General features: G+C 40.9%; 1 protein-coding gene and 1 long non-coding RNA gene across 2 annotated transcripts in view; one reads left to right on the top strand and one right to left on the bottom strand.

Annotated features, from left to right (window-relative positions):
- Positions 1–13832, bottom strand: part of LOC121654990 (CLOCK-interacting pacemaker-like) — a 23986-nt gene extending 10154 nt beyond the window's left edge. The window contains exons 1-2 of the mRNA XM_042009399.1: positions 13637–13832; positions 6469–6674 (exon numbers count right to left, since the gene is read on the bottom strand). Coding sequence (XP_041865333.1) covers positions 6469–6667 — 199 coding nt within the window. The 5' untranslated portion in view covers positions 6668–6674; positions 13637–13832. The remainder of the gene's footprint in view (positions 1–6468; positions 6675–13636) is intronic.
- LOC121655008 lies at positions 11369–19919 on the top strand. Its single transcript, XR_006013061.1, has 3 exons — positions 11369–11380; positions 19407–19411; positions 19798–19919. It is a non-coding gene; the product is annotated as an uncharacterized LOC121655008 (long non-coding RNA).

Below are 19919 nucleotides of genomic sequence, written 5' to 3'. Positions count from 1 at the left end.
TGGAAGCAGGGAAGTAAACCACTCACACACATTTTTTGGCAAAGTGATAAAATACATACATTTTGGGAAAATGTACATGATATATTCAAAGACATTTTAGGATATTCGATACCACACAAATGTAAAGTTATGTATCTTGAAAATATAAACCATTGTGTCATTGGTGATGACAGATATTTAACTAAGATATTATAGATTACAACTAAAAAGGCAATAACAAGAAACTGGTACAAGACTGAATCCCTACCATAGAACAATAGCTAGAAATTATAAAAGAAATATATACTGTGGAAAAAATGACCTACTAACTTAGAATGAGAGAAAATATTTTTATTTTTTTATTTTATATATCATAAACAGAAGAAATTGATCATTTATGACAGTGGAAAGGACTGTGGTCTAAGTGATATATACATTTATAGATAATGGATTGCTTAATTTAAAAAAAGAATATTTGTAACCATGTCTATGTTTATATAGTTTTGTATTCATTATTTGGACTATTTTTGCCTGTTTCTATGCTTTTGGATGTAAGGAAAATTCTAATTCAATGTATAGAATATGTCTATATTAATATTATGTATATAAAAAAATAAAGATTACAGTTAAAAATGTGTTTTATGTATTAAAAAACCGTAAGAATAACAGGAATAAAGTTGCACTTTTCCACCTCATAAATAAAGGCTTTCATGCTAGTGTTGTGCAACACAACCACATGATCGCTTTCCACCACACCACTTTTTCATCATATACTAGGAAAATGATTGATGTTGGTTTTTATGTTGGTTGTCTCTTACCAGGTGTTTGTAGGCTGCCACTGTCTTGTGCATTTGTAGAGCAGCATTTCTCCCACTTGGTAGCATGCCTCTGTTTGAGGTGTTGAAATAATTATGTTTCATGTTGTGCACATGCACAGAAGGCATAGTTAACACATTTCAATGGACAGGAACATCGGTTCATTCTTTGAGTTAGGTGCTGCTTTTAGGCTTAGGGGCTCGTTTGTGCACCATTCAGGTACGTAAATAAACTAGGAACATCCGTTTAAAACGTCAAACACCACTGCCCATATACTCCCATGCTCCCTCGTTTACATTGGAATGGCTGTTAGGCAGTACATACTATGAGGGGCCATTTGAGACATTATTCAGAATTACCCTCTCACAGACACACGTGAAATTTAAGTCTATACTATACTGAAATTTCCTCTCATATACTATACTGAAATACTCTCATATACTATAGTGAAATGCTCTTATACACTATACTGAAATCATTCACACACTATAGTGAAATTTCTGAAATCATATTTCACTAGTATGTATGAAAGGAATTCTACTAGTGTGTGTGTGTGAGAGCGGATTTCACTTGAAAAGGAAGTCATTTCAGTTGAAACGGAAGTCACGTAGTAGAAAAAAAACAGGAGCGCATTTTCAAAACAAACGGAAGAAGAAGTTGGAGAACACCGTGACAGATGTTTTGCAAAGAATGAGTGTACACATGGTTATTTTTTCCTGATCTAATTAGGAAAAGGTTTAAACCACCCCCTCTGATTAGATTGAAAATTCTTTCTGATTGAGGCTGATCAGATCAAGTGACATGTTTACTTGACACATTTTCATTCTGATTGGGCATTCAATTGGATTAAAAGTTCTCCATGTAAACATAACTAGTGTCTGACCTCACAAAAGCTCTTGAACTAACTGACACATTACCGCTACTAAGTGGTGGGAAACTGCATTGCACCTGAGGTTGGATGGCACTGATATCGCTTGTGACCTCATTTGATAAGTTATGCCCTCCAGAGGCCCACAGGTGCTAAAGTAAAAGTTTTTTGCAGCCCTTTAGGTGGTGCTTGAGGCCCAAGCATGGGCCACGATCCCATGGTTAAGAAACACTAGTTTAGAGAATTATTTTTCTTTCATTCTGTTTCATTCTGTGAAATTCACAGTGTTTCTTCCAAATTAAAAAATTCACTGAACTAAACAGAGATGTTTGTTTAGCTTCAAACTCAGCATACATTCCTTCTTTTTTCCTCTCCATCACTCTGCGGAGGAGCACAATCAGTTTCCAGGTGATTTCTTGACAGGTGTGCTGTTAACATATATGGTCAACAGGTATGTTTCCATTACCCCTAGAAACGCGCAAAACCTAAATATTGCAATAAAAAAGCTGGTAATGGAAACACTTAAATTAAAAAAAAAAAAAACATAAAAATATTTCCAAGAAGTTTTTATGTTCTGATCAGGTGGTTTTTTGTATCGCAGTGGGCCTGTTCAAAATTTTAATCCGGATAAAAGTTATCCGGATTTGGGAATCCCATTTTTCGGGACGGTGGATCACGTAATCCAGCTTAATTTTACCCTGGCTGTTCAAAGCAAAATAGGATTGGATCGCCATGATTCAGAATTCCATTTTTCAGATCACCAAATCCATATTTCCAGCATGTAAATAAATGTGGGCTTCCGGGGATGTGAAGAACAACAGGTAGAAGAGACGGTATGGGGTCACTTTAAGTGATTTTTATTGTGAGACAACAAACAGAAACCATAAACATCCATTTCTACTTACGATTGTATGACACCTCTCTGGACCCACAACACATATAAAACAAGTACATTGTGTATAGTGTGAAAACGTCTGAAAGAAAAAAAGGCTCCATGTCCACATGTTACTAAAGACTGTTAAGGGTTCCTCATCTGAAGAGGGAAGGCGCAGCATCAACATCCAACTTGTGGGAGACGCTGACCTCACCATCACAAACTGCGCTGTGAAATGGCTGGGGTCTGTTCATGATGCTCGTATCCTAAGGGAGAGTGCCTTATACAGAGAGCTCCAAACCAACCGACCGGATGGCATCATATCAGGAGACAGCGCCTATCCACTCCTACCATGGCTGATGATGCCCTTTCTTGCCGCGGCTAAACCAGCCCTGGTGCGATTCAACGCTGCTCATTACAGAACGAGATGTGCAATCGAGCGTTTAAATGGTGTTCTGAAGAGACGGTTTGCATGCCTTAACTACTTGCTGGTGGAACCACAGGGAGCTTGTAACCTAATACTTGCATGTATTGTCCTGCATAACATTGCTACCAGGCACAATGTCGTACCCGAGCGACATCAAGATTTTACAAGAATAACGACTAATGAACCATTCAATGGAAACACCTGGAAATCACAATTGCCCTTTGTCAAAATTTTTAAAATATTGATTTTGTTTTGCGAAAAACTGTAAAGAAAACGCAGCTAATGAGAGCGTTTCTGGATGTAAATGACCAGGAATGTTCAGGAACATGTTGGATTTATCACCAGATCAGAACAACTGATGTGTGAACGACTGACCTGTCAGGGCTGCCAACTCTCACGCTTTTGCCATGAGACTCACGCATTTGAGTGACTTCACACACTCCCACGCCACACCTCCGATTTCTAACTCTGAAATACACATCAAGAGCAGTGCCGGAGTGGAATCGGGAGATTCGGGAGGATTCACTACTCTTGGGCCGGTGTCCCGGTGAAACAAATAAATCAAAGTCAAAGTCAAAGTCAACTTTATTGTTTCTGCAATTCTGCAATATGTACAAGACATACAGAGGATCGAAACTGCATTTCACTCAAACCCAAGGTGCAGACAATAAACATTTAACATACATCTTCAAGTAAAAAAGGTCTCTACTATGCTATAATATATAAAAGACTATACTATACTATACTATATAAAAAACTACACTATGCTATGTAAAAGAGATAAAAAACAAGAAATATAAATAATGAAAAAGGCACAAGTAGCAGCAGCATTGGGTAAAGAAAAAACAGATGCAAAATGAATACAGTGGTGCAAATGGCATGGCAGTTGTGCAGGTTTAACTTATATACTGGTAAAGTTAAGTGTTCATGAACAGTTCAGAGTTGGTGGGAGGGGGGTTCAGAGTCTGGAGGTTTTGTGGGCAGGGGGCAGCGAGGGGAGGGGGGGCAGGGCAGGGAGAGAGTTCAGCATCCTGACAGCCTGGTGGAAGAAGCTGTCCTTCAGTCTGCTGGTCCTGACGCTGAGACTCTGCAGTCTCCTCCCTGATGGCAGCAGACTGAAGAGGCTGTGTGACGGGTGGGTGGGGTCACCAGCGATGCCGAGAGTTTTGCGGGTGAGGTGGGTGCAGTAGATGTCGTGGAGGGAGGGGCACCGATGATCTTCTCAGCTGTTCTCACGATGCGCTGAAGGGTCTTGCGGCAGGATGTGATGCAGGAGCCGTACCACACTGTGATAGATCTGGACAGGATGCTCTCCACAGTACCTCTGTAGAAAGTCTGCATGATGGGGGCCGGAGCTCTAGCTCTTCTCAGCTTGCGGAGGAAGTAGAGGCGTTGATGGGCTTTCTTGGTCAGTGCTGTTGTGTTGTTGGTCCAGTAGAGGTCCTCTGAGATGTGTACACCCAGGAACTTGGTGCTGCTCACCCTCTCCACAGCAGCACCGTTGATGGTCAGAGGAGCATGTTGGGAGTGGACTCTCCTGAAGTCCACAACAATCTCCTTTGTCTTCTCAACGTTCAGAGAGAGATTGTTGTGTGTGCACCACAAGGCCAAGCAGTTCACCTTGCTCCGGTAGTTTGTCTTCATCCCCGTTACTGATGAGACCCACAACAGCCGTGTCGTCCGCAAACTTGATGAAGAGGTTTGAGCTGTGCAGTGGGGTGCATTCGTGGGTCAGCAGGGTGAAGAGGAGGGGGCTCAGCACACATCCTTGAGGGGCCCCCGTGTTCAGAATGATGGTCCTGGATGTGTTGCTGCCGACCCGTACTGCCTGTGGTCTCCCCGTCAGGAAGTCCAACAGCCAGTTGCACAGCGAGGTGTTCAGCCCCAGCCTGTCCAGTTTGGGAACAAGCTGTTGGGGGATGATTGCGTTGAATGCTGAGCTAAAGTCAATAAACAGCATTCTGGCGTATGAGTTTTTTAAATCCAGGTGAGTGAGGGTAGAATGCAGGGCAGTGGAGATGGCATCATCGGTCGAGCGGTTGGGCCGATATGCAAACTGGAAGGGGTCCAAGGAGGGGGGAGGACAGATTCGATATGTTCCATGACTAGTCGCTCGAAGCAGTTCATGAGGATGGGGGTGAGTGCAACTGGGCGGTAGTCATTAAAACAGGAGGGTGAGGACTTCTTCAGGACAGGGATGATGGTGGTGGCTTTGAGGCACGTAGGAACAGCAGCATGACTCAACGAGGTGTTAAAGATGTCTGTGAAGACATCTGTGAGTTCTGCTGCACAGTCCCTCAGCAAGCGGCCAGGTATGTTGTCTAAACAAATAAGTGAGTAAGTAAGAACGGCCTACGATTTGATTCAAGTAATTATCTGAGAAGGATAAATAGTAGTGATGTGTGGATCAATACTGAAATATCTATCCCTCCTATATCAACAGTAATATAACTAAACTTTCAGGAAAAATAGGAGCTACTTCTTCTGCCTGCCACAGGCATATGCGAAAAAGACGCAGCAGCGCGTCGCAGCACAGCGGTTCATTCACTGCTTAGTGATTAGTCTGACATGCAGTGATGAGTGGACATATTTCAGCTCCACAAACAGCAACGATGCGCAGTTTCATATGTGTGTGTGAGGACCAAAAGCCTCCTTAAACGTCTGAGAATCCGTCATAACACAGAAGCAGATGTGATGAGGCTGTAATGAGGTGAACTAAAGAGGAGAGGAGGAGGACAGGTGCTGCTAGGCAGGAGACAGATGTTGGTAGACATAAGGCGCTACAGGGGCCCAGCCCCATTAATCAGATCACATTTTTTATTATAAACACCTGCTATGTTTATTAAATGAGCAGCATTATGTTCCATCTGCTTCCCTTTGTGAACCCGACTGTTACTGCTGCTTCCAAACCACTGTTTACAGGATAATAAAAGTCTCATATTCAGACTTTACCAATATTTATTTATATTTGCAGAAATAGAGGTGTCTGTTTCCACGTGTTACATTCACTTTCATACTTTCTCACCACCTCAATTGGCTGTTAATTAAGGCCTCAGAAAAGGCCAAAAGTCAGCCCAACAAGGCACACAGATCTTGAGAAATTATTATTATTGTGAAATTCTTTGTGTCTTCTGTAAGTGTCACTTCCTTTTCTGTACATGAGTTGTTTCCTGTTTATTTTGAAGTTTATGTTGGTACTTTTAGACTATTTGTAAACCTTTTTTTTTTATACTCCTGAGTGCTATATTTTATGATTAAACCTGCACAAAATGAGACAAAATGGTTCTTATGTCTTGCTGCTGTGTATGCAGCAAAATTTTGGCTGGTTCCACCAAATCTCACTCCAAGGATTATTGAAAAGTTGTTGGCCCTGAGTACATGGTGGATTAATACAGATTTATTGTATTCTTACAGACATTTTACATTTTTATTTACAGTTAGACAAGTTTCTTTAAAAGGTCGATAAATGAGCGAAGTGGAGTTCAGCATCACCTTCAGACCCACCTGAGTAACCCGAGTCCTTCTCAGAGTCCTTCTCCAAGTCACAATTTAGCAGGCGCTTGCTGACTTCGCCCCCTGCAGACTTCTCCCTGTGGGCGCCACCCTGACATGCCCTCAGGGTGGCGCTGTTACTCTTTTCTTTGGCATTCTTGGAGGTGCTCTGGGCAGCAACCTCCCCAGGATAAGCCTGTTCCTTCGGCATTCCACACCTGAAAAAATGAGATGATTTACAGCATTTTTTAAGACATTATGTTCAGAAACAATGAAGAAGCTGCTGACATCACACAACTACAATCTTCATGTCTATCCCAACCATGGAAATAGAGGAGCTGGAGTCGGACATATAGTGGCCTCGCAGGTGGTTTTTAACCTGGAATGAGGACTTTACTGTTTTCCACATCAAGATCTCTGGATCATCAGCAGGTGATACGATATGTGAACATGCTCTGTACAGGTCATGTGATGAGGTTGCATCAGAACATCATATACAAGAGAGATGAAAGGCTAATCTAAGCATGGTCCAGGATTACATCTCACCAGGACAGAGAGTCCTGATCCAGAGCCCGGATCTAGAGTCTCGATACCGAGCTCTGATCCAGATTCTCGAACCATTCCTGATCCAAGGTCCTCATGTCTTTTTCTCTGACTTTGTTGTCATTTTTTAAAGTGGTCTTGATTCACTAGTTCTGTTTTTCAGACTGTATAAGACTTATTTGTGCAGCATTCTAATACTGAACAGCTCAATTGAAGAGTTGCTGTGGTGCCTCGGGGCAGCTGTAGGTCGAGGTAATTCTTGATCATTCTTGGTAGTGATGGCCAACCACAACCAAGAATTGACCAATAAGAGGACTTCACTCATTCTTAGCTAACAGAGTTGGACTTGGAGCAAAAAAAACCATAGTTTTTTTTTTCCACATCATCGCTCAATTTTATATTGACTTTTACGAGATACGTACGTTTAACTCAATGTTTTGTGCACATTTATACACTTTTTATATCAATTGTTAGGGTGACTGTCTGACAATAGCTATTTCAATATATCCTAGCTAGTAATAACGAGGTTACTACCTGGCCCAACCCCCGACTCAGGTTATTTTAGGGCTGTTTTCGTACTTTAATCAACTGTCTACCGTGCTTGTTGTGGCTAAGTGGTAAAATTAATTTTCTGCAGGGAAATTTTGCTAGCTTAATTAATCAATGAAAGAAGTGTTACAAATGGACGAGTGTACATTTTTTGGATGGACACGGTCACTGTCACTACTGTAACTTAGTGAGCTTATCTTAGCTGTTATTTTTGCAAATGACTTAAACTAATATATTACCCTTATTTTGTAGATTCATTCCTTCATTCATTCATTCATTCATTCATTCATTCCCTTGACATTTTCCCTTGACAGGGCAAATATATGAAGATAGTTCAGCACTTATTTGTATTTATTTAAGGTTAGTATCTAACTCTTTTAACAACTTGCCCTCCTAACAAGTTAGCTGTGGTAGAAATAACACTTTAATTGGAATTAATTTAAACTTCTTTATGTGATGTAAGAAGTCATTTACCTAAAGAAAATGTCAGAACACTTTGCATTGCTTAGTATGAATTGCTCTCATCAATGGTTCCTTTTTCTTTTTTTCTTAAGATTTGGTAGGCCCTGATGACAATTAAGGGTAGGAAGCTGTGCCCATCACGTCATCAAATTAGCCTGAGTAAGGGACGATTCCGGGCTACAAAGAAGATTGTGGCTCCAGGTGTGGAGAGCATCAGAAGGTGAGTTAAAATAGGAAAACACAATGTTGGGGTAATGCAAAAAGGCAAATATATTATAAGTTACACATCACTAATATTTTTATTTATTTTTTTATTTTGTACATATAATTTTTAACTACAGGTGTTTCATTGGAGCTCACAGTCCTGCACAGTAACTCGACTGCAACAGAGTGACTGAGGCTATATTTGTAAAGCTCTTTGCCACTGATACGCTTTAGTGGTACATGCTTACAAAAACAAATGCCAGGCTGATGAGTGAGACCACAATCCAGCTACCCAGTGTAAACACTGCAACAGCTGCACAGTGGTGAGTAGGATTTATATAAATGTGCATGTTTTACATGAAGCTAATTATGTTAACCACTAATTATGAGATTTTTTTATGAGACGTATTTACATATTCCAGTCTGGGGCTTTAGGAAAATATATTTTTAATGTAAATCACATCAAAAGAAAGATTGCATCTTTTGTGCAATTTTACTATGTGGAAACTTTTGTTTTTATAGAAATTATTTTGTGTTTTCATAGGTACTGCAGACAGTGCAAGGCACAGGAACAAGATATTCTGAAGCAGAGTATTCCAGCTCTACATGCACCAATGGCAGCCCTGGCTAAACTTCCAGCTGCCCTGCAGAAAGGACAAACTTTTACACTTGGCATTTTGGCTCAGTCTTACCTTTTTGTTCTGCCACCAAACACTGCTGGGCAGGCCCAGCTGAAAAGTAGGCCTTAACCTCAGGCACCTCCATAAAAATTTGTCTTTATTCAACCTGTTCCGCACTGCCCCTCTTGCCCATTACGGTACCCAGGCTTCCAACAATGCCTAAACTCTCAAATATTACAGCCACACCCTCCCTGCAAACACACCACCTTTATATCCATCAACTCTCATACAGTCAACTCCTCAAGTTGTTCCCTACACCACTCAGCAGTACAGACACAGAAAAATGGAGGCAGAGCAGACAGGCATTTTAAAGATAAAATACACAACAAACAAACAAGTTTGAGAAAGTGCCTGGAGAAGGGCAGCGATTATCGCCTCATCAAGCAAGTTCCATAGGAAATACATGGAGAAGGAGCGATGTTGCCTCCCGTGTGTCGCAGATGTATGTGTGGAGATTCTGGTCAATTTACCAGGTTCTGGTCATGTTCTAATCATGTTACCAGGTTTTGGTCTCATTCCCAAGTTCTTGTCAGGTTCTGGTAATGTTGTTATGTTTTGGTCAAGTTCTAGTCATGTTACCAGGTTCTGGTCACGTTCTAGTCATGTTACCAGGTTCTGGTCACGTTCCCAAGCTCTTGTCAGGTTCTGGTTATGTTGCCAGGTTCTGGTAATGTTGCCATGTTCTGGTAATGTTGCCATGCTCTGGTTAGGTTCTAGTCATGTTATGTTTTGGTTACATTGTCAGGTTCTGGTAATGTTGGTATGTTTTGGTCAAGTTCTAGTCATGTTACCACGTTCTGGTCATGTTCTAGTCATGTTACCAGGTTCTGGTCACGTTCCCAAGCTCTTGTCAGGTTCTGGTTATGTTGCCAGGTTCTGGTAATGTTGCCATGTTCTGGTAATGTTGCCATGTTCTGGTCAAGTTCTAGTCATGTTACCAGGTTCTGGTCACGTTCCCAAGCTCTTGTCAGGTTCTGGTCATGTTGCAAGGTTCTGGTAATGTTGCCATGTTCTGGTCAAGTTCTAGTCATGTTACCAGGTTCTGGTCACGTTCCCAAGCTCTTGTCAGGTTCTGGTTATGTTGCCAGGTTCTGGTAATGTTGCCATGTTCTGGTCAAGTTCTAGTCATGTTACCAGGTTCTGGTCACGTTCCCAAGCTCTTGTCAGGTTCTGGTCATGTTGCAAGGTTCTGGTAATGTTGCCATGTTCTGGTAATGTTGCCATGTTCTGGTCAAGTTCTAGTCATGTTACCAGGTTCTGGTCACGTTCCCAAGCTCTTGTCAGGTTCTGGTCATGTTGCCATGTTCTGGTTAGGCTCTAGTCATGTTATGTTTTGGTTACGTTGTCAGGTTCTGGTAATGTTGTTATGTTTTGGTCAAGTTCTAGTCATGTTACCAGGTTCTGGTCACGTTCCCAAGCTCTTGTCAGGTTCTGGTCATGTTGCCATGTTCTGGTTAGGTTCTAGTCATGTTATGTTTTGGTTACGTTGTCAGGTTCTGGTAATGTTGTTATGTTTTGGTCAAGTTCTAGTCATGTTACCAGGTTCTGGTCACGTTCCCAAGCTCTTGTCAGGTTCTGGTCATGTTGCCATGTTCTGGTTAGGTTCTAGTCATGTTATGTTTTGGTTACGTTGTCAGGTTCTGGTAATGTTGTTATGTTTTGGTCAAGTTCTAGTCATGTTACCAGGTTCTGGTCACGTTCTAGTCATGTTACCAGGTTCTGGTCACGTTCCCAAGCTCTTGTCAGGTTCTGGTTATGTTGCCAGGTTCTGGTAATCTTGCCATGTTCTGGTAATGTTGCCATGTTCTGGTCAAGTTCTAGTCATGTTACCAGGTTCTGGTCACGTTCCCAAGCTCTTGTCAGGTTCTGGTCATGTTGCCAGGTTCTAGGCATGGTGTAGGTTCTCATGAAGTTGCCAGGTTCTGGTGAGGTTCTGGTCATGTTCTGGGGAGACAGAGCTCTCATTGAGGAATGGAAGACATGTGACGGGGGACTCTGTGTTGTCATCAATGATGTCTGGTGTTGTGACGCTGCTGTGGTCTGCAAATACTGCTCGCTTTCAGTGGAGCTCATGGTCATTAAATGCCAACCATTCTACCTTCCGCGGGAGTTTACAGCTATACTGTTCATTGCTGTTTACTTTCCTTTGTGAGCCAGTGAAAACAACAGGAGTGAGGCATTGAATGAACTGTATCAACACATCAGTGAGCAGCAGACAGCCAACCCTGATGTTTTTCTCATTTTGGATTTCAACCACATAGACCCAAAGAGTGTGTTTCCAAGACTACACAAACACATATCCTTTCTAACACGTAGAAACAACACGCTGGACCAGGTTTACACCACCCAGAGAGGAGCTTACAAGGAGCTTACAAGCCCCCCCCCCCCTTGCTTTTTTTGAACATACACTCTTAGGAGTATTATTATTGAATGTGCCTCTTTATTAATTTTTTCAAATAGCTTTAATATAAAACGTGGTGTGAAAGGTAATAGTGGATTGGGCACAAATGTCTCACATTTCACATCATTTCCTTGATTTTATTCAGTACTGTTGGTGTTGCAGTTTCCCGTTTATCCAGATTTTGTGCTCATGGAAGGGTCAGAGTTGCCATGGAGGTAGGAACATTCTCCCGCCAAGTTTGGTTTTTCTAAATCCCAAAAGTTGACTATAATTGGCATACGCTGATTTTTGTACCTACGCCAGCTTTATAAATGAGGCCCCTAGTCATGCTCCCAGGCTCTGAGGCCTTATTTAACTCCTTGTCCACCTTGGTAATAGCGGTGATTGTGTCCCTCTGCACCGCCCACCCAGCTGAAGCACCCAGCAACTAGAAAGAAATATTATTTATCACTAAATAAACTGCCGCCAATCTCAGATGTAACTGTACATATCTACCGACTGAGATATCCAGCAGCATGTTCCAATTCCTCTGGCATGTCTTGTGTTCTTGTGCCGCCTGCTGCCACTATTCTGCCTTTCTGACACAAGTAATGCCCTCGCTATGCTCACCAATGAAACATTTTTATGTTTCTCGATGTGGTCCATTAGGATCTCACTCTCACACCCCGAAAAATTCCACTTTTCCCCTCTTTTTCCCTCCCGAGCCGTCATGGAAATGATGTGATGAATATGCATTACAGGCGTCCACCTGCCCATTTATAGCCACCATGTGGCCGTGGGAAGGCGTTCCCTCACGTGCGCCCACTATAGAGTTGATTGTGATTAATGAACGGAAACAGGTGTGGGACGTGCGTGTGCAGGCTTTTTTTGCTTTTTGAGCAGCAGACGCCACCTGTAGTTTGCTTTGCTATGCACAGTTTTATAAATGAGGCCCCTGGTCACTTCTCAGGTCCAGGTCACCTTGCCAGGTTCTGGTCATGTTGGAAGTTTCTAGTCCTGTTGCCAGGTTCTGGTCACATTGTCAAGTTCTAGTCATATTAGGTTTTGGTCATGTTATTGGGTTCTGGTCAGGTTGCCATGTTCTGGTCATGATGTTTCCAGGTTCTTTTCCCGTTGCCAGGTTTCAGTCATGTTGCCCATTTACGATGTGTGTCATAATCGTGTGTTCCAGATGTCCTCGGACCTTGAAATTCTGAGGAACTTGCACTGGAAATGACGAAGTCATCTCCTTTTTTCTGAATGGCGAACCCGTAAATTTCAGAAGACCCCGACATTCCAGATTTAAAGATGGCTGTGCCCAGTACCTCTTGTTGTACATTTTTGTCTTTATTAAAACTCTCTATGATATATTTTGTGTCTATTAAATTTCTAGTGTAAACAGCAGTGAGCTGTTATCAGTAATTACGTTGTTACGGCGGGCTTGTTCGTGAAAAAATTGATTTATTAATCACTGTCACCAAAATTGGCTGCTATTATCATGGTGCGCATTTTTATCGATGTAAATGGAATTGTACTTATTTAGCAATGAGTTTGTGATTTTTTATTTTGTATTATTTTATTTATTTTTGCTTTAATCAACAGTTATAGATGCTCACAATTTGGCTATTTTGCGAGGCACTATTTTTCCAAGTTATTGCAACTGGAAACCCAAACACCTGGTAGTTACCTACTCTCAACAGGCTCACCTGGAATAGATTGCAGAGTTTCCTGGTTTAAAATGCATGCATTATTGTTGTTGATGAAAATGGGGCCCTGCATGTATGTCAAATGTAAACAAATTCATTAACATACATGGAACATAAACAGAATCTTGATGTTCTGGTCAGACTGCAGTCTGGATCTGGACCTGAGCTGACACTGATTTCAGATGTACAACCTGTTCTTTAAAAAGAATAAATTAATTGTGGTACACCAGTTCCTGCCAGTGAAACTGAAGAACTGTCAGAGTCTGGTTTTCTTAGAACTGATGAAGCTGTTCTGTAGATGTACTAACAGGAACCAGCTGAGCCGAGTTTTCCCTGAAACTACAGAGTGACACTGGTCTGATGCAGGACGAGAACACCAGGCTCTCACCTTGTTGTGTTTATGCACGTGTGCAGCAGCAGTAGCAGGAACCTGATAAGAAGGCAGTGAACCGCCCACCATCGGTTCCGTTATGTAACAGCCTGCTGCTACTGCTGAAAGTCCTCTTCCACTCACAGAAAAAAATAAAATGAAAATAATCTTCATCCTAACATGAACACAGAGTCTGGAACAGCTGATCTGGCTTACATGAAGCTGAAGATGAAAAGGCTCGCGCACAAAAAGTTTTCTCAGCTGTAAAAGTAAAGAAGTTTCCCACCTGTCAGTGTGTCCTCACGGTGTCCATGTTTCAGTCTTCATCTTCTTCTCTTTATCACATGATGGATTGACACTCAGCAGGTCGGGAATAAAAACAGTTCAGATGATGATGAAGGAGCGGTGCCCCCGCAGATACCGCACATCCACGTCTGAGCGTGGTCTCCGGGCTCAGAGCGTCCATCATCCTGTCCACCGAAGCCACGCCCACTATGTGAATGATAGTGAACACGTCACCGAGCCGACTGCTCTGTGGTGACGTAACCATAGCGTTTTGGCCAATCCCGTGTGGAGACACGTGTTTACATGTTGACGTCGGACAGGCCATGTGAGGTGTGCGTTTAAAGACTGTAGGAAATGTGAAATCAAAGAGTAGGCTATCAATCTTCAGTGTTTCAGTGAATCAAAAGACGAAAAGAGATGCAAAACAGTTTTACACTAATCTTCAAAGATGAAACAAGAGTTTAAATGACATTAAAACCAAACAAACTTATCCATCTGTATTTTGGAGTCAGACATGTTCACTTAATCTCTGACTGAAAGAAATATGACTCTTCACTGTTTGGAATAAGTTGGGTATAAATGAATTATTTAATTTAGAGGGTATATTTATACAGATCCTCCTAACATGAAACAGCAGTTGACCAAACCCTGAGTGTCAAAAGTGGAAAAATTCAGAGGATCAACAGGATGCCGGAACGTGAAGATAAAATATATTTATATATATATATATATATATTTTTTTTTTTAACAAAAAGGTGATAATGTTGGTGCAGATGACGAGAGAAAAGTCTAAATCACACCAAACAAGTTCAACTTTGTACCTTAAGCAAAGTACTGAAGCTCCCACTGTTCCCTGCTGAGTGATGCTGTGTACTGAATGTATGATGCTAAGTTCTGAGTAAATGAGAAAACATGTAAAAATAAATAAATAAATAATCATGTTCATTGTACAGCTGATTACATAGCTAATTACAGTCTCCATGGCAACCTGCAATTTGTTTATCTGCAGAGCTCAGTTTTTCTGTCAGGACCGAGTTCTGGTCCAAAAGGCTGGTTCAGGTTCAGAGATGAAGGAGAAATGTAACTTTATTATGATTACAGGTGGAGATTAAAATTTAATGTAGTTTCAGTCTGATGTTGCCGACCAGGTTACTCTGTGTTCAGCATCCGTTACCATGGTGACCCTGCAGGTTAAATCCCAGGAACACACCTTGGTAATCCAGTACCCGTCCTTCGGAACCTCCTAGGGCAGAGGTGCCCAAAGTCGGTCCTCGGGGGCCGCTGTCCTGCAAATTTTCCAATGTTTGCTGCTTCAACACACCTGACTCAAATGAAATGGATCCAACAACCTATTAAGTTTTGCACAATGATGCATCAGTTTGAGTCAGGTGGTTTTGGGGGACACGTCAAAAACTTGCAGGATTGTGGCCCTTGAGGACCGGAGCTGGGCACCCCTGTCCTAGGGACTTTCTGTTAGTTAGCTGATCTAAAGAATTCCCACAGGACCTGAAGGCAGCACAGCAGACACTGAATGTGTGCGGCAACACGTGAGGTGGCGCGTGGGGGTGTGGCCGCTCGGCGGCAGCACACGGTCACGGCGGAGACAGAAGGCTGCCACGCGTGTCTCGCCGCTTACGTAACAGCGTGAGAAGCGCGCGCGGACATTTTACTGCTCTGGCATTCAGACTGGTTTTGACTGTGGATTTTCTGTCCTCAGATTTTTTACAAGAACGTGTTTCAGTATGAGCAGGAAGAACAAAAATCGGTTTAACCATCATGTCTCATCCTCCAGCTGCTGCTGGCCACGTGCAGCCAGAAAGTCCACAGTCATCATAAAGTGACTGCAGACATCAGCTGACGGGACGCCGCTGCTGGTTGGACTGGATCAGGTGTCTCAGCTGAGGATTTTCTCAGATGTGAAGCAGATCATCTTTTTCTAATTTCCACCCACATGTCCTGTCTTCACAGCAGCAGTGTGACAACTCAAAATTTGATCAATATGGATCCTTGATTGATCCGAGAAAAATCTGTCAGTCGTTATTCAAGAAGAACATGTGGAATCGTGTCCAAAATGTTTAGAAATAACAAGTCTGAATTTCAAATATCTAACATTTTATTCAGTAAAGTTATGTGTGTCTGAAATAAACTACATTTTTGATACTTTATCTTCACTCTTAGTTTTTCAGCATTTGAAATTTCAAAATTCCAAGTTTACCTAATTAAAATAAAACTAATTCAAACTGCTCAGATTCAACAGAATTCACTGCCAGAAACTTGTGGTTAACATTCAGAACACATGGATAATCAATAGGTTCTGGATGGCATCAGACCAGCATTTAACAGAGCATAATATGACTAATAAGCACAAAAAGCATATTATACTCCATTGGAGCATAACATGACTGGCGACTGGAACGCTGCTGGCATCCTCATGTCTTGGGAAGGTTTTAAATGAATAATAACATTATATTTGATGGCAGCTGACTATACAGAGTACGGTTATGGCTGAATTAGACCAGCCCTCTGCTATTCACACTGTTGATCACAGTTTTTGGCTTGTTCAAACAAGAGATTTTTCAGTGTGTTAGTCAGTGCTTATCATATCAGTGTTATCCTAACTCAGTGGTTCCCAAACTGGGGGGTGGACACCATAGGAGGGACCAAGAATTATGCCAGGGGGGGCGCAGCTAGGCTACATGAAACTTTGTTTTTCCACTGCCAGCAAAATATGGACACATTTGTGAAAGTATTAATGGGCAAATGGTGATGAATCAACAGACATTTCAACTACCAAATAAAGACAAGGAAATATGATGAGGCATATCTTGCCCCAGGCTTGACCAGGTAATGGTCAAGTAATGGTAATGATCTATGGTGGGTAATAAAGAGAGACCACAGTATGTTGAATGTCTCAAAATATCAGCATCTGACAGTATGAAGCCAAGCAAGTTCCAACCTCACTTTGGAACTTCTCATCCTGAATACAAAGAAAAACCTGTTGATAACTTTAGAAACAAATGCCTTAACTGTTGTAAATAGCAGAGTTGTTTTACGAAAGCAGCATCTGTCTCGTCAAATGCTCAACTTACCTGAAGTAGTTTGCTACTTCACGTAAAGTCGTAGTTGACAGTTGACATTATTTTTGTTGATGAAAATGGGCTCCTGCAGAAAAAGTTGTGGAACCATTGTCCTAACTCATTTCAGACATAAACTCTGCCCCAGGACTTCAGTATGAAGTGTTGTTTGGTGTTGGGGTTAAATAAACAGAACTGATCATGTCAGAGTTAGTTTAACTCCTTACAGACATAATTATGCTCCGCCCACACCCAAGTCCTGCTTTAGGGTCTGACAGAACAGCACTATGTCAGGGAACAGCATGCTAGCTAGTTATAAATGAGCTTTTAGCTGTTAGCTTCTGGAGCAGGCTGAAATTTAAAAACAAGAGCATATGGGCAGGCACAAACATCTGGGAACTTCCTTGAATTTCGTCGCATCCAGTTCCATTGTCGGTGAAAACAAAGGGTTGATAAAACATACACAAAGAAAAACCAGTTGATAACTTTAGAATCAAATGCCTTAACTATTGTAAATAGCAGAGTTTTTCGATCCTTGTTGATTTGTCTTTGATTATCAAAGAGATTCTAGTAAATATTCCAAAAAATTGTGTTGTGGTTGGCTGCCATAAACGTAATTATTCTACAGATAAAAAGAAATCATTCTTTGAGCTGCTAAAGAGACACAAAAGGCCAGAAAAATGTGATAACTGACTAGCGGCTATCCAGTGTGTTAATGTTGATGGTACACCTTGGAGTCCCTCAAAACCTTTGACAATTTCTTCAGATCATTTTGTGACTGGTGAGTGAAATATTCATGATGATATTATTGCTTAGATCTTGTAGTTGTTTATGTACTGATGCCAAAAATATCATGAAATTAGTGGAACAGTTGAACTACAAGATAAGGCAAGATAATTTGTATAGCACATTTCATGTACAAGACAATTCAGAGTGCACATAAAACAAAAGCATTACAGATGGTGCAGGAAAGCTTAAAAGGCAGCAATAAATAGCAAAAACCCCAATAAAATAATAAATTAAAAATGACTAAAAGCAAGATAGGATAAAAGTTACAATGCAGAATTCATGCATTAGCCCATGAGAAAAGAAATGTTTTTAAACTGGATTTAAAAATGTCTACATTTGATGAAAGTTTAATCTCTACTGGCAGTTTGTTCCACTTGTTTGCAGCATAACAGCTAAATGCTGCTTCTCCATGTTTAGTCTGGACTAGTTGACCTAAGATCTAAGAGCTCTGCTAGGTTTATATTCTCTGAACATATAACAGATGTATTCTAGGACTAAACTAGTGTTCTTTGTCTTCCTCAGGACAACCAGGTAAAGATGAGCTTCACCGAGGCTAGATCTATCCCCCTCATCCGCCAGCAAGTAAGGATTGCATCATGTTCAAGGGATTAAAAAAAATGCAATAAATAAATAAATAAATAAATACACACATAAAAAAAAATAAATAAATAAATTTAAAAATTTAAAAATAATACACTATTACTTTCCATGACCGCTTTATGTATTCATGTTTTATATTCAGATTAAAAAAATAAACTGATATAAAAGCCTCCTTTGAAAATTATTGACTGCATTCAGTCACATTGTATTTATTAATATGAAGCAATTTAAGAAGGTAGCACAACATATAGCATAAGTTGTAAATTAGGAATCTAAAAAGAACATACACTGTTATTAAGAAATGCAAATAAGAAAATAGAAATTTCTTTTTAACCAAAAATCTAGCATACCATGATTATAGAAAAAGACATGACAACATATCTGATGGGGTTAATTTTATTTTTTGAAGTTGATAGTGAAAGTCACATTTTCTTTTTGCATTCTTTACAGTACCATGTGTTTTAGGGTCCATTGTTTCTTTTTGGTCTTACACACAATAATAATAATAGTACATTTTCAACAGCATCACTTTGTAGTGGGCATATAAGCCACCTTAGCATGTTTATATATCCATGATTCTATTCTATTCTATTCTATTCTATTCTATTCTATTCTATTCTATTCTATTCTACAGTCATTTAGCAGACACTTTTATCCAAAGCGACTTACATTTGACAGTAAGAACAATACAAGCAAGAATTCAAACATGATGGGAAGTCATAATTAAGTAATTAATGCTGTGAGTCCAGTTGGACCCAAGTGCTGTCATGTAGTGCTAGAGGCAGTGCATATAATTTTTTTTTTTTTTTTTAGTTTTTTGTAGTTCTGCAAGTCATTTTGTTTAAATACAAGATCACAAATTCATCACACAATATCGTCTTGGGCATAAGTGCACGCAGCTTATTCAGTACTTGGTTGAGCCAAAGAGCTGGACAAATCTTTCTAACTCATTCTGTTGAGTAGAAGAGTTAAACTAAGTGCAGAAATACTCCTTAAACAACTGAGTCTTTAGCTTGCTTTTAAAAGCGGATAAGGACTCTGCGGATCGGACGGAGTTTGGTAGATTGTTCCACCACCAGGGGACAACAACACAGGAGAAGAGTCTAGCTACTAATTTTGAGCCACGTTGTCGTGGGAGCACTAGGCGTATCTCACTGGCAGAGCGTAACTGTGGAGAGGGAGTGTAGCTCTAGATTAAGGAGTGGAGGTAACTGAGCATGCAGGCAGGCCAGCCAGTAAGGAGTTGCAGTAGTCAATGCGTGAAATGACCAGAGCCTGAACCAGGAGCTGTGCTGTGTGTTCAGTCAGGTAGGGTCTGATCCTCCTGATGTTGTAGAGAGCAAATCTGCAAGATCGAGCAACCGAGGCAACATGGTCCTTTAAGGTCAGCTTGTTGTCTATCATGACACCAAGATTCCTGGTAGAAGATTGTTGTGGAATTTTATTATCAAAGATCACACACTAAGTGAGAATCAAACAAAGTATTTTTATTAAGAGCTGATCAGCAATGGGAATCACACAGTCAAACAGCTTTGGCTGAGCGAATCCGCAGAAACACACATGGGCTTGGTTAATATAGACTCGCATGACGTGATGGCATCAAGGTCGTTGGTGCAAATCCTCAGTACATTGTCTGCAAACCCTGCACAGCCTGGTACAATGTTTTCTAAAGACTGTTATCAACATCTGTGATGGGGAGGAGAGCTCACTAAATATTATCTGGGTACAAGTTGTTCTCCTCCCCAGTGAAACATAAGTCAAGGTTTTTAATAATACAAAAGGTAAATTATAGAGTATAAGGGCTATGTGTATAAATTTTCC

The sequence above is a fragment of the Melanotaenia boesemani genome, chromosome 15 (genome assembly GCF_017639745.1).
Source record: "Melanotaenia boesemani isolate fMelBoe1 chromosome 15, fMelBoe1.pri, whole genome shotgun sequence".
Taxonomy (NCBI): domain Eukaryota; kingdom Metazoa; phylum Chordata; class Actinopteri; order Atheriniformes; family Melanotaeniidae; genus Melanotaenia; species Melanotaenia boesemani.
The sequence above is the reverse complement of the archived record's forward strand: the minus strand, read 5'-3'. Positions and strand labels throughout refer to the sequence as shown.